At 43.4% G+C, this 15,465-nt stretch overlaps 1 protein-coding gene across 1 annotated transcript in view; it reads left to right on the top strand.

Annotated features, from left to right (window-relative positions):
* Nucleotides 1-15,465, top strand: part of babam2 (BRISC and BRCA1 A complex member 2) — a 118,841-nt gene that overhangs the window by 20,900 nt on the left and 82,476 nt on the right. The window contains exon 4 of the mRNA XM_079527409.1: nt 1,317-1,411. Coding sequence (XP_079383535.1) covers nt 1,317-1,411 — 95 coding nt within the window. The remainder of the gene's footprint in view (nt 1-1,316; nt 1,412-15,465) is intronic.

Below are 15,465 nucleotides of genomic sequence, written 5' to 3'. Positions count from 1 at the left end.
GTTCTGTTGCAGGGGACATCATATTCAACCCTCTCTGTGTGTTCTGTTGCAGGGGACATCATATTCAACTCTCTGTGTGTTCTGTTGCAGGGGACATCATATTCAACCCTCTCTCTCTGTGTGTTCTGTTGCAGGGGACATCATATTCAACTCTCTGTGTGTTCTGTTGCAGGGGACATCATATTCAACCCTCTCTGTGTGTTCTGTTGCAGGGGACATCATATTCAACTCTCTGTGTGTTCTGTTGCAGGGGACATCATATTCAACCCTCTCTCTCTGTGTGTTCTGTTGCAGGGGACATCATATTCAACCCTCTCTCTCTGTGTGTGTTCTGATGCAGGGGACATCATATTCAACCCTCTCTCTCTGTGTGTTCTGTTGCAGGGGACATCATATTCAACCCTCTCTCTCTCTGTGTGTTCTGGTGCAGGGGACATCATATTTAACCCTCTCTCTCTGTGTGTTCTGTTGCAGGGGACATCATATTTAACCCTCTCTCTCTGTGTGTTCTGTTGCAGGGGACATCATATTTAACCCTCTCTCTCTGTGTGTTCTGTTGCAGGGGACATCATATTTAACCCTCTCTGTCTGTGTGTTCTGTTGCAGGGGACATCATATTTAACCCTCTCTGTCTGTGTGTTCTGTTGCAGGGGACATCATATTCAACTCTCTGTGTGTTCTGTTGCAGGGGACATCATATTCAACTCTCTGTGTGTTCTGTTGCAGGGGACATCATATTCAACCCTCTCTGTCTGTGTGTTCTGTTGCAGGGGACATCATATTCAACTCTCTGTGTGTTCTGTTGCAGGGGACATCATATTCAACTCTATGTGTGTTCTGTTGCAGGGGACATCATATTCAACTCTCTGTGTGTTCTGTTGCAGGGGACATCATATTCAACTCTCTCTGTGTGTTCTGTTGCAGGGGACATCATATTCAACACTCTCTGTGTGTTCTGTTGCAGGGGACATCATATTCAACACTCTCTGTGTGTTCTGTTGCAGGGGACATCATATTCAACTCTCTGTATGTTCTGTTGCAGGGGACATCATATTCAACTCTCTGTGTGTTCTGTTGCAGGGGACATCATATTCAACTCTCTCTGTGTGTTCTGTTGCAGGGGACATCATATTCAACCCTCTCTGTGTGTTCTGTTGCAGGGGACATCATATTCAACTCTCTCTGTGTGTTCTGTTGCAGGGGACATCATATTCAACTCTCTGTGTGTTCTGTTGCAGGGGACATCATATTCAACCCTCTCTGTGTGTTCTGTTGCAGGGGACATCATATTCAACTCTCTGTGTGTTCTGTTGCAGGGGACATCATATTCAACACTCGCTATCCAGAGCTACCGCCAGACTTTATTTTCGGTGAGGACGCCGAGTTTCTACCTGAACCCGATGAACTACCGGTGAGTTTCTATTGTCTTTATTATTACACACGGCTCGGTTGGATGCTCGATTCTGATTGGCCAGTCAGTCACGGCATTCTGCGGTCTGCTATTTCTCGAAGGAAGGGTAAGGGAGACCGCCTCCATCTATGGCAGATGTCTACTTATATTACTCTACCAGTGGTGGAAACTTAGGTAACTAAGTGCATGATGTACTTGAGATCAGATTCTAGAAATGTCTTCTACATCCTGACAGTTTTCTGAAAAAGCTATGTTTCTATGTCAGTCGTAACTAATACAGTGGCTACTTACAAAATGTTTGTAGATCGGCTATTTTCAAAAAGAGTTTTATACTTTTGAAAACGTGAGAAACTAGACTTTCTGCATAATGAGTACTCTATTGGTACTGTAAGGACATTTTGATACCAATGGTTTTTCTACAGTTCATATTGATACTTTATTTATTGTACTTCTCCCATCACTGTACTCTACCACAGGGGTTCTCAACGTTTTTGGCCGGGGACCCCCGGAAATGCTTTGGCAATGTCTCGGGACCCCTGCCCCGCCCCCTCCCGACCCCCAATATAAATTGACTGCTACAATAACCTTAAACCATTTTGGGCGGGAACCCCTTTTGGTGTTTTAAGCATTGTTATAATTTAGCTATTGAAAAATAGCAGATCTACAAGCCACCGAGTGCCACCGAGTGGCGCGCTACGAGCTTGTAGGTCTGCTATTTTTGAAAAATCGTGAAAATAAAATTTAAAAAAAAATCTTTTATTTTTTTATTTTTTTTGAAAATAATTTGGGGACCCCCTAAAATAATTTGGCGACCCACGGGTTGAGAACCCCTGCTCTACCATACAGATTGGTTCGAATAATGTTTCATTCATTGCAGCTTTTAACTGCAGTCTTTTATCATAGCCTGTCACACCAATGGCATATGGGTGTTTTACAATGAATTTATGTCCTCTATTGCACAGGAAACTAATTTGCCATTGGGTTTGTTTTCTGTCATCCCCCCCCCCCCCCCCCCAACCCTTGTTAACACTAGAGTTTTTGTCAGTTTTCAGTGCAACGTGATGCCATTTTGTGGTCTGAAAATGTCAGACAGATGCTTCAAATTGCTGATCGTAAATGCAGTGTACTGACGCTAGCAGCAAGAGGGAGATGAAATAGAGCCACATCCACTATTGCCAAGAGCAAAGCCACTCCGAGAGAGAGAGAGAGGTCAATAACGTAGTTATTTTGCATTCAGGGGTGCCCAAAAGGTAGATTGTAACCTGTACCAGTAGATCACACAGGTTTTGCTGGTAGACCACAACATGACATGTCCCTAAAAAATATAATTTAAAAAAAAGGAGTGACATCTGCCACTTGAATTAAGGTGACTTCACGTGATTGATTGACATCAGAAAGGGAAGCTCAAGCCCACAATGCAATACGTTGTTTTCAAGAGTGTATCGCACAAACATGTACAAAGTCATACAAAAACCCTACCAATTCCATTTCCCCCGTCTATTTTTAGCAATGGTATAATATTTATTTTGGTGAGTAGATGTGTGTCATTTTGAAAGTAGCTCTCAAGCCTAAAAAGTGTGGGCACCCCTGCTTTACATGATAACATGCATACATAGGACATGTGGCAAATCTTTACTAACTTAAGTCATGACTCGGTTACAAGCAAACGTAACGTATGCCAGTATGAGGGAGTTTGCTAAGAATGTTTTTGTATAGAGATAAAGAGCGATAGATTATAATCTTATAATCAGTGATTGTTATCAACAGTATCATAACACATTTTATTTCTGGTTGATCAAAAAGGTAGGTAGCTAAAAGCTTATTTGTTTGTGCCCATCCGTTATACGTTATTGTTATTTTGTTTAACATTATTTATTTATGTATCTTTTAATGAGTAGTGCTATGGATCCAGGTTACGGTTGTAATCCACTGAAGTTTATTCCATAGAGTGTTTAGCTGAAGATAAGATGGTCCACTCTGTAATATACACTTCTGACCATGGACACCGAAATGTTGTGAAACAAGCGCTTCTCCTCGCTGAATGTCCCAGTCTTGGGTCAAAAGTAAACATACTTTATAGTTTATTTGATTTATTTTGCACAATTTTAGACAACCACCTCTTAAAGGGACACTTTAAATGTAATGTCATGTTAATGACGTTTAGAAGATTTTGAACCCTTTCCTGGGATCTTTGTGTGTGTAATATGTGGATTTATACTTAGTTGCACGCTGGGTTTGCATGCCTTAAATTACAGATAGATTCACAAGCTCACAACACGTCACGGCACATCCGTGACACGTTGCGAGCTAGCTTGTAGATCTGCTATTTACTGAGTATGTCACTGGCAAGCAACTTGACACTTGACAAGCCAATTCTTTTCACCATTGATTCAGCCTTGAAATGTGAAAAAGGGTTTGAGAAAATTGAGAAATGTATTCAGCAGGTGGATGTATAAGCTGTGTCCGTCCGAGTTCAAAACGTGGTGCACCGTGCAGTCATCACGACTTATTCTTCATACTTATTCCTTCATTCTGTCCTGCTTTCTGCCTCACTAAAGACTGTGTAGGCAAACACAGACTCTGAGGGCCATTTTATACATCATTGCAACTTGCAAGATTCTGTTCCTCGATGAGAAACAATTGATTTTTCAACTGAGAAATCAGTTGTTTCTCCTCGAGTGACATGACATCAAACTTTAAATGGAGGATTTATTTTTATTTTTTATTGGGGTACCACAGGAGAACAAGGGAGAAAAACCATGTGGCGACCCTCCTGGGGGTTCCAGTCAGACCCACAGGCTGAGTACCACTGCTCTAACTGACACTCACAGTGACAACCCCACAACCCACACTCGCCATGTGTCAAGTTTCTGACAACCAAATACAGGCTTAGCTTGGAGACGGGTGGAAAAGTCCAGACCGTGGACATGTTTTTCAGAGACACTGAGCGACAGACAGACAAGGCACTCTGGGCCTTGGCAAGGTGCTATTGTTGTTGTTGCTATTAGGCTACTATAGCGCTCTCGGTTGTCCACCATGCTATTTTTAAAGCGGCCTAGCACAGGGAAGTTAAATTCCCCTGCCTGTGTCAGAGTCTGGGAGACAGGAGGGGGACTATTGCTCACCGTCTCGTAAATCCAGCTGTGCACATAAGGGGAAGTACCTCGGTTGAGCCAGCGCTTGGCATGGCAGCCCCCCGTTTGTTTATTCTATTGCTTGCATTCTTCCTCCGTCTTTCTGCTCATGCCTTCATAATCCTCCCTCGTTTTCGTTCTCTCTACCCGCCGCGAGATCCTCCTCTCCCCCTCACTGGCCTAAAGTAATCCCCCCCCCCCCCCCCCCGTACATTTTCAGTAAGTCCATCCCCTCGACTCTGTAAAGACGTGCATTCCCAATAGAATCCTTACTTTTTCCCCCACCATACACCACAGGAAATGTGGGGGGACAGTGCTCCGTTTTACCAGCAACAGTTCAGCCTCGTAAAATGTTGAGTGACGGTGTGAATTTGGAAGGAGCCACGTGTAAACGCATGAACCTAGTCCCCATGGAATACTGTGTTTTCATGACCTTGTTGATCGCCGACACAGCCCAGACCGGTTTGGACAGTGCAGTCATAATAATAACTCTACCCAATGATATTTAACCACTTTAAACATTGCTGTTCCTATTTTTGGGAAAATTCATAAAACAAACTTTTGTTTTTGAAAAGATCAGAGCTCACGATGCGTCACGTCGTTAGGCCTGTCGCAATTATTACATAATCGCCTAACCGCAATAATTTTTGCATAATCGTCAATTGTTTCCATGTTGAAGAATGTCCATACGTTTTCAAACAGATCTACAAGCTTTCAACACGGCACTTTGTGTGTTGAAAGCTTGTTGTAGATCAACTATTTCCGCTATTTTGTAAATTTTTTGGAAAGAAAAAATATGAAACATTATTAAATGTGTCAGTGATCGTTAATCACAATTATTTGTGTGACAATTAATCGTCAACTTAAATTTGTAACCATGACAGCCCTACACATCGTGACACAGGACTGTGGAACAGCAGGAAGATTCAACCGTTGAATTAAACCCTTTTTGGTTGACCGGAGTACCTCTGGGCTCTGTACTAGTGTATTGTCGGTTTTCTGTTATTGTGGGGAAAGCTTTCTCTGAAAATAGCGAAGTAGCTCTGAGATGGTGAGCTTGTCGATCTGCTACTTTCCGTGAAAACTTTCCCCACCATGAGGGCGCTGGGGTTTAAGTATAGTTAACATGCTCTGCTTGCTTAACCCATTTTGACCTGAGATCAGATTCTAAAAATGTCTTCTACATCCTGACAGTTTTCTGAAAAAGCTATGTTTTGGTATAAGTGGTGCTCAATATTTCATGTCAAGGACCCCAAAAATTATATGAAATATGCCTCCGCCCCCCCTATCTGAAAATATGTTGTTCCAGGGACCCCCGAGAAGCAAAGATTTGAGTTAAAATTTTTACTCTGTAACAATATATATTCAAAGATTCAAGGCACATTTTCTCGATTTTTCAAAAATAGTAGACCTACAAGCTCGTGAGCTTGTAGATCTGCTATTTTTCAATAGCTAAAGCACAACATGATGCCAACACCAAAAGGGGTTCCCGCCCAAAATGGATTACTAAACATTTCAGTCACTAAAATGTGTAATCTTGAAGTAAGAAAAATATAGCGTAGTCATACATCCTAAAATACAACGGACTAAATTCATCTGTGAATACCTTTGGCAATAAATAGTCCCTAAAGTGCTTGAATTTCAGTGCATTGTTATCACACTGGGGGCAAAAAAGCAACAGGTTTCAAGCCATTTTTTTGTCTAAGAAGGTGGTAAACACACGGTCTAATTTTAGCTCGTCTCTCAGTGCCTAGCTGAATTCCTCATGTCTCAGCAACATGTTCCTCTTGTTTATAGCCAGCTAAGGGTATCATTAGCCTCCTCTGTTTGGCTCTGTGTTTTTGGCCCTCTACTCAAAGGGGCTCGTTGCAGGTTTGTGTATCCATGTTTCTGTTTAGACAAGAGACATCCATCGCTGTTCTCTAATCCAGAAAGGTTTAGCGATGTGCTAAACAAAGGCACACATGTGATGCACACATGTCGAACAAGGCCTGTCTATGGTGGGGAACTCGAGACAACTTCCTCCACCAGTTCCCCCGTACACGGCAATACAAAATTATTCTAATTCTGATCATTATATAGTCTACTTCGTGTCAGTGACTGAAAATCATCCTACTTGTATGTAAATCTTTGCCACTGAAAGCCCCACGCATATCCTGGTGTGTTAACCAGTTAAAATCAGGAAAGAATCTGTGTCATTTTAGCTATATAGCAATGTATTTTTTTTTCTGAAAACTCTTAGGATTTAGAACAATGGTTTAGAACATTGGTTCTCAAAAATAGAAGATATATAATAGTGATGTAAATAGTTTTTCAATGTAATGAGTCTCGGGATGCAGGGATGGTCTTTTAGATGAGTCCCAGGGAAATTGTATAAGTCCCACTTCAACGACGTTAGGAGTCATATTTTGCTATTTTTAATTGAAGCATTTAACTCCCATTTAATTTTATATGGTTATTATAATGTGGTTATATTCATGTAGAAAACAGAAGAAGAAATGGTTATTATAACTAAAGCTAGCAAAATAAACTAGAATAAAAAACAGTACAGTAGTACTGGCAATACAATATCATTTTTTTGGGGGGTCCAAAGTTGGCACGAAAATATTTCAGACCTACTGATTTCTAAAGCATTATTTTGTAGAATCGGCCTCAGGACTTATAATGGGTTAACCTTCAAAGTATAATAGTATTGAATATCAGTGTAGGAGTGATGAAAGAGACAGGCTGGCGAGGTGAAGAAAGGCTACAGTGCATGCCGTTGGCTACACAGAGTATAAATAGGAGTGGCCAAAATATGCCTCCGCCCCCCCATCTGAAAATATGTTGTTCCAGGGACCCCGAGAAGCAAAGATTTGAGTTAAAATGTTCACTCTGTAACAATACATACTCAAAGATTCAAGGCACATTTTCTCGATTTTTCAAAAATAGCAGACCTACAAGCTCGTAGCGCGCCACTCGGTGGCGCGCTATGAGCTTGTAGATCTGCTATTTTTCAATAGCTAAAGCATAAAATGACCAAACACCAAAAGGGATTCCCGCCCAAAATGGATTTTAATAAACATTTCAGTCACTAAAATGTGTAATCTTGAAGTAAGCAAAATATACCGTAGTCATACATCCTAAAATACAACGGACTAAATGCATCTGAATACCTTTGGCAGTGAAGAAAGGCTACAGTGCCATGCCGTTGGCTACACAGAGTATAAATAGGAGTGGCCAAGACTGGGCGTCTGTCTGTCATTGTGTGTGTGTACTTGTATTACTTTTGTGGGGGCCACACAAGTACAGAATTTGAGAAATAGACGTTGCAATTGCAAGCTATTGAAAAATAGCAGATCTACAAGCTCATAGCGCGCCACCGAGTGGCGCGCTATGAGCTTGTAGGTCTGCTATTTTTGAAAAATTGTGAAAATATTTATTTCAGAAAACTGGAGGATTTAGAAGATTTTTTTTTAAATTTCAAGGTCAGGCATAAATGGGTTAAATGTGTCAGTGATCGTCATTGTGTGTGTACTTGTATTACTTTTGTGGGGGCCACACAACAAGTACAGTTGGTAGAATTTGAGAAATAGACGTTGCAAGGACATTTTCCCTGCTTCTCGTTCAACACCGGCGCACTACTATAAGTACTTAACTCATAGGCCTGACCTCAACATTTTAAAAAGTTCTTCTAAATCCTCCAGTTTTCTGAAATAAATATTTTCACGATTTTTCAAAAATAGCAGACCTACAAGCTCGTAGCACGCCACTCGGTGGCGCGCTATGAGCTTGTAGATCTGCTATTTTTCAATAGCTAAATTATAACATAATGTTTAAAACACCAAAAGGGATTCCCGCCCAAAATGGGTTAACCCATTTAGACCTGAGAACGATTCTACAAAATGTCTTCTCTAAATCATGACAGTTTTCTGAAAAACCTACGTTTCTAAGTCAGTGGTTCTTAAACTATTTCATGTCAAGGACCCCCAGAATTATATGTATTTGGCCGCCGACACCTATCTGAAAATATGTTGTTCCATGGACCTCCCAGAAGCAAAGATTTGAGTTAAAAATGTTCGCTCTGAAATTCAAAGATTTGCGCCACATTTTCATGATTTTTCATAAAATAGCAGATCTACAAGCTCTAGAGCTTGTAGATGTGCTATTTTTCAATAGCTAAAGTATAACATAATGCTTAAAACACCAAAAGGGGTTCCCGCCTTAAAGTAGCTATAAGCAATAATATGTCACATTTTTAATTACTTTTTTTTTTGTATTCAGACAGCCACCAATGAGTAAAACGCTCCCAATTTTATTTGGCTCTTTGACACATTTAGGGGCCACCATCTGCATTCAAAGTTGTTCCTAGAAGCTTTGTCATTGGTCGAAAAAAACCCTGTCGAAATGACTAACTAATTAGGAAGTAGACAGGCAAATCGACCAATGACAAAGCTTCTAGGAAAATATTTGAATGCAGATTGCGGCCCCTAGATGTGTCACAGAGACGAAACCTTTTTTGGGAGCGTTTTACCCATTGCTGGCTGTCTGAATAATAATAAAAAAACATTAAAATGTTGACTTATTATTGCTTATAGCAGCTTTAACTCTGGCTTTGGGGCTAGGGTTAAAAATGTCAAAATTATAAATAAAATAGCATTCATAAAATTGCCCTTCTTAAATGTAGATGTCCTCACAAGTATAGTAATATCTGTGTGTGTGTGTGTGTGTGTGTGTGCGTGTGCGTGTGCGTGTGCGTGTGCGCGTGCGCGTGTGCGTGCGTGCGCGCGCGCGTGCGTGCGTGCGTGTATTACTTTTGTGGGGGCCACACAACAAGTACAGTTGGTAGAATTTGCACGCACGCACGCACGCACGCACGCACGCACGCACGCACGCACGCGTCTGTGGGTGTGTGTGTGTTAACCCATTTTGACCTGAGATCAGATTCTAAAAATGTCTTAATAATAATAATATCTCAAACTTATATAGCGCTTTTCTGAGTATAAAATAAAAACTTCCTTTATTAGAAAAAGGAAAAACACTAAAAGTCTTCTACATCCTGACAGTTTTCTGAAAAAGCTATGTTTCTATGTCAGTCGTTCTTCGATTTTTTCAAAAATAGCAGACCTACAAGCTCGTAGCGCGCCACTCGGTGGCGCGCTATGAGCTTGTAGATCTGCTATTTTTCAATAGCTAAATTATAACATAATATTTAAAACACCAAAAGGGGTTCCCGCCCAAAATGTGTTTAATAAGCGTGTTTGAGGCATGTTGTGCAAAGAGGACAGGCTATTGAGACACATCTCTTTTGGTAAATGAGAAATAACCAGTAAATGATGTTTTCATACAGTATCTTTATCTTTTGTTTTGACCTCACCCTGCTCCGTCTCCACTCACCACTCCAACCTTGCAGTGCAGAGAGAGATACCTAGATTAGATTAGACTCAATTATTTGTTTCCCTTTCATTCTGCGTGTTTGTGTCCCAGTGTGAACTTGACACACACACACACACACACACACACACACACACACACACATACACACACTCGCCTTTCTTGACCTGACGGCCACAGTCGGACCGGGCCGACGACTGATTTAAATGAATTGTTAGCACACCTCCCTTTCCAACCACTTCTAGGTCGTACCTCTACTTACTTTTATAATTCCCTTTATTGCGACGGTAGGTCGCATTTACTATGAAAACCTGCATCTCCCGTCCGCCTGTCGGTCCGTTAGTTAGTTAGTCACCCACGCCTCCATTGGTCACGCCTCCATATATGGTCACGCCTCCATATATGGTTATGCCTCGTGATATCTCGCGACATCACGTGACATCATGGCGACACTTACTGTAGATCTGCATATATGGAGCCGGCCAGCAACTCTACATCTGACCTAAAACCTCGAACCCTTAGATCTCCATATATGGAGATATATGACCTGTTCTGACATTCCATATGTTGATCCGAGCTCATCAAACAATGTACACTCAAGACACGCTCCATTTATAGCCAGTACAGAATTCTTTCCATACAGTTATATGTTGATCTGACCGCATAAGATTATTTTGACCGACTGACTGATTGGGTGGGATTAGGGGGTGGTGCGGGGGTGGATTCCAGTTCCCAGGAATACCCGAAAGCCTATGACAGGAATACAACTGGGATTGGCTGCCCACGAGCTGCTGGGAAAGCATCAGGTCAGGAGGACTATAGGGGGAAATGACACAGGCAGGACGGGGGAGGGGGGGGGGGGCTCCTGCGTAGTTAGATGTTCTATTGCATCACCGTGGTCTTTCTCTTTTTTTCCTCCTATTTTCGAGTGACTCACTACTACGAACCTAACTGTATTTTGCATAAACATCTCTTTGCCTGACATGCCCACCCGGCGTAGACGGTATATTAGCGATTGCATGTATTTGCTTGTTCTCTTTTTAACATGCAAGGAGGACTAGAATGCTTAATGTCTCAGGGAGAGTTTTTTAATGTTTATGCCTGGCTTTTCTTTTCTTTTCTCCATTGCTCTGTAAAGCACTTTGAGCTGCATTTCATGTCATGAAAGGTGCTATACAAATAAAGTGTTATTATTATTATTATTATTAGAAGTCAAATAAAGCTCATCTTTCTTTCAGAATGCATGATCTATGTGTATTTACACAGGGGAGCTGTTTGAGATGTGTAGTGTTTTTGAGTGGTGTAAACCACTCCTACAACTGGCTTTGTTTGTCTGTCTGTCTGTGCTCAAAAAATGAGCACGGTTGCTATGGTCACCCAGTTCACACGGGTGTGAATTCATTACGTCAGACATTACGTCAGACCACAGCTGATCAGTCTATATAAGACCTTACACCACTCAGTTCACACGGGTGTGATTTCTTATTTTTTGAGTGGTGTAAACCACTCCTACAACTGGCTTTGTTGTAGGAGTGGTTGATGCTGATTGGTTGATGCTGATTTCATTACGTCAGACATTACGTCAGAACACAGCTGATCAGGCTATATAATACCTTACACCACTCAGTTCACACAGGTGTGATTTTTTATTTTCTGGGGGGGTTGACCTCCCCTGCTCTTCTCTGAACGTCCTTTCAGCCATCATCACAACCCCTTTTTGTGTGTTTCATTAATCCAACCCGATCCAGATCAAGGGGAGGCTCTGGCCAGGGCTTTCTGCGCGGCAGCGTCTCACATCTGGAGACACTAAACCTCACGTCGGCCATGTGTACTTACTACTTTGTGGACTTTCATGTTCCTGTCACACACAGCCTGGTATTTAGTAAGCAGTCTGGACAGAGGCTATGGGACATGAAGTAACAAATGTTATACACATTATTGGCCCCCATGCTGGGGCAGCGACAAGTGTGTGTGTGCGTGTGCGTATGTGTACACTACAGTATATGCTCAAAGGCACCTGGTAAATAAATGGTAAATGGTGGATTTATATAGCGCCTTTATCCAAGGCGCTTTACAGAGATTGTGCATTACATTCACCCATTCACACACACCGATGGCAGCGGAAACCATGCAAGGCACCAACTAGCACATCGGGAGCAATTTGGGGTTCAGTGTCTTGCTCAAGGACACTTCGACAGTAACTCTGGGGGAGCCCGGGTTGGAACTGGCAACCTCAGGGTTTCCATCCAGCCACTCTGCCCCTGAGCCACCGCCGCCCCAACATTTATCTGTAATTGCCCCTTTTCTTCTTTCTCCTTTACCTTCTATTCCTATACCATTTGTCTGCCCATCTGCCCCCTTCTTTTGTGTGTAATGTATCATTTTTCTGGTCTAGACTCGTCCAGAGCTCCACTTAGCCCTAAACAACACAGGGGTTGGGATTTTCCCCAGTGTTTTGCATCTTTCTCAACGTGTGTGTGTGTGTGTGTGTGTGTGTGTGTGTGTGTGTGTGTGTGTGTGTGTGTGTGTGTGTGTGTGTGTGTGTGTGTGTGTGTGTGTGTGTGTGTGTGTGTGTGTGTGTGTGTGTGTGTGTGTGTGTGTGTGTGTGTGTGTGTGTGTGTGTGTGTGTCGTGCGTGCGTGCGTGCGTGCGCACGCACGCACGCACACCCTGGGGTTAACCTGGCTCTCTACATGACTTCGATATCTGCCCTATCGACATGTTCCCACTCATCCATCCTACACGCGCGCACACACACACACACACACACACACACACCACTTTTCAGGCCGTATAGACAAGCAGGCTCTGTCTAGTTATACAGGAAATTCCAGAATGGTCCTCTGCTGTTGCGTTGTGCTACAGCAGGCTGTCTTAGCAGGCTCTCTCCACCTGGCCTGTTGCGTTGTGCTACAGCAGGCTGTCTTAGCAGGCTCTCTCCACCTGGCCTGTTGCGTTGTGCTACAGCAGGCTGTCTTAGCAGGCTCTCTCCACCTGGCCTGTTGCGTTGTGCTACAGCAGGCTGTCTTAGCAGGCTCTCTCCACCTGGCCTGTTGCGTTGTGCTACAGCAGGCTGTCTTAGCAGGCTCTCTCCACCTGGCCAGCCTGTTGCGTTGTGCTACAGCAGGCTGTCTTAGCAGGCTCTCTCCACCTGGCCTGTTGCGTTGTGCTACAGCAGGCTGTCTTAGCAGGCTCTCTCCACCTGGCCTGTTGCGTTGTGCTACAGCAGGCTGTCTTAGCAGGCTCTCTCCACCTGGCCTGTTGCGTTGTGCTACAGCAGGCTGTCTTAGCAGGCTCTCTCCACCTGGCCTGTTGCGTTGTGCTACAGCAGGCTGTCTTAGCAGGCTCTCTCCACCTGGCCAGCCTGTTGCGTTGTGCTACAGCAGGCTGTCTTAGCAGGCTCTCTCCACCTGGCCTGTTGCGTTGTGCTACAGCAGGCTGTCTTAGCAGGCTCTCTCCACCTGGCCTGTTGCGTTGTGCTACAGCAGGCTGTCTTAGCAGGCTCTCTCCACCTGGCCTGTTGCGTTGTGCTACAGCAGGCTGTCTTAGCAGGCTCTCTCCACCTGGCCTGTTGCGTTGTGCTACAGCAGGCTGTCTTAGCAGGCTCTCTCCACCTGGCCTGTTGCGTTGTGCTACAGCAGGCTGTCTTAGCAGGCTCTCTCCACCTGGCCTGTTGCGTTGTGCTACAGCAGGCTGTCTTAGCAGGCTCTCTCCACCTGGCCTGTTGCGTTGTGCTACAGCAGGCTGTCTTAGCAGGCTCTCTCCACCTGGCCTGTTGCGTTGTGCTACAGCAGGCTGTCTTAGCAGGCTCTCTCCACCTGGCCTGTTGCGTTGTGCTACAGCAGGCTGTCTTAGCAGGCTCTCTCCACCTGGCCTGTTGCGTTGTGCTACAGCAGGCTCTCTTAGCAGGCTCTCTCCACCTGGCCTGTTGCGTTGTGCTACAGCAGGCTGTCTTAGCAGGCTCTCTCCACCTGGCCTGTTGCGTTGTGCTACAGCAGGCTGTCTTAGCAGGCTCTCTTCACCTGGCCTGTTGCGTTGTGCTACAGCAGGCTGTCTTAGCAGGCTCTCTCCACCTGGCCTGTTGCGTTGTGCTACAGCAGGCTGTCTTAGCAGGCTCTCTTCACCTGGCCTGTTGCGTTGTGCTACAGCAGGCTGTCTTAGCAGGCTCTCTCCACCTGGCCAGCCAGGAATTAGCCTAGCTATATTTTCCTGAGTCGTCATGCCTGTCGTCATCCCGATGTGAGATGTGAGCTGTGAGCTCATGACCGCAGCAGGAGCGAGTGCAAAACCATTAAAAAAAAAACTCACGTTTTTTCTTTACTCAAGTTTTTTTTTACCAAAAGTAGAATGTACTCAATATGCAGAAAAAATTAAAATTAATGTATAACAATCTTTTGAACATGTCAGATCTACAATCTACTACGCGTTGTGAGCTTGTAGATCGTTTAATGGACGGAATTACCTGATAACCATGTCAGTCAAATCCTTATTAACCACTTTCACTGGCTGGCATCCCTATGTTTGGCTTTATAGTAGGGATGTTAATCGATTATTCGCCGTTAAGAAATTAGTCGTTAACAGTTAATAACTAATCGTAATTCATCGAAAATGATGCTGTTCTATCATTGGGTGGTTTTCTGTGAATAATGCTACGCGGTCGCGCACGTGTGCCCGAGGAACACACATACAAATCTGCCATTGCCTGGCCCTGTATCATCAATGGGCAAATACATATTTTATTAAGGAATATAATATGCCTTTTGTATTATTTCTGTATATCTGCAAAATGTAGATTTGTATGTTAGACATTGAGTGAAATTAAGATTCTCAGATTTCTTACAAAAACGCTGCTTATCAACTAACCGGTTAACCGATCGATAACCTTATCAAAACGTATCAATTAACTATCAATGCATTAATCGATAATTCACATCCCTACTTTATAGGCACATATTTTCAAAAGAATAGCATTTAAAAAAAAGCTAATCTACAAGCTCTAATGCAATGTATTGTTTTAAGTGGTTAAGGTCATGAGGATACAGGCCTTGCTGATAGTAGCCCTAGCAACAGCCCACTCACCCTCCACTCTCCATCCACATCATTCTGCACTGGGAATTACCCCACCGTGTCCACTATCTTGTCAAGCACTTTCAACAGCCAGGTGCACAGAGCAGGAGTTATAGGTTCTGCAATGAATGCACCGAGTGGTTTATCTTGTTTTCCACTAGAAGGACAACACATATAATGTAATGTCTGGGAAAGAGACATTAAAACCGATGTGTTTTTTAAAAAGCGGTGGCACAGCTATGTGTGTCTGTCTGTATGTATGTACTGTCTCCATGTACTGTATGTCCGACCTGAAATGGCACTGTTGAGCTTCACACTGTGAACTACAACTGGTTACATTTTGGGCGGGAACCCCTTTTGGTGTTTTAAACATGTTGTAATGTAGCTATTGAAAAATAGCAGATCTACAAGCTCGTAGCGCGCCACCGGGTGGCGCGCTACGAGCTTGTAGGTCTGCTATTTTTGAAAAATCGTGAAAATA

This window comes from Electrona antarctica, assembly GCF_951216825.1.
Source record: "Electrona antarctica genome assembly, chromosome: 18".
In the NCBI taxonomy this organism is placed as follows: domain Eukaryota; kingdom Metazoa; phylum Chordata; class Actinopteri; order Myctophiformes; family Myctophidae; genus Electrona; species Electrona antarctica.
The sequence above is the reverse complement of the archived record's forward strand: the minus strand, read 5'-3'. Positions and strand labels throughout refer to the sequence as shown.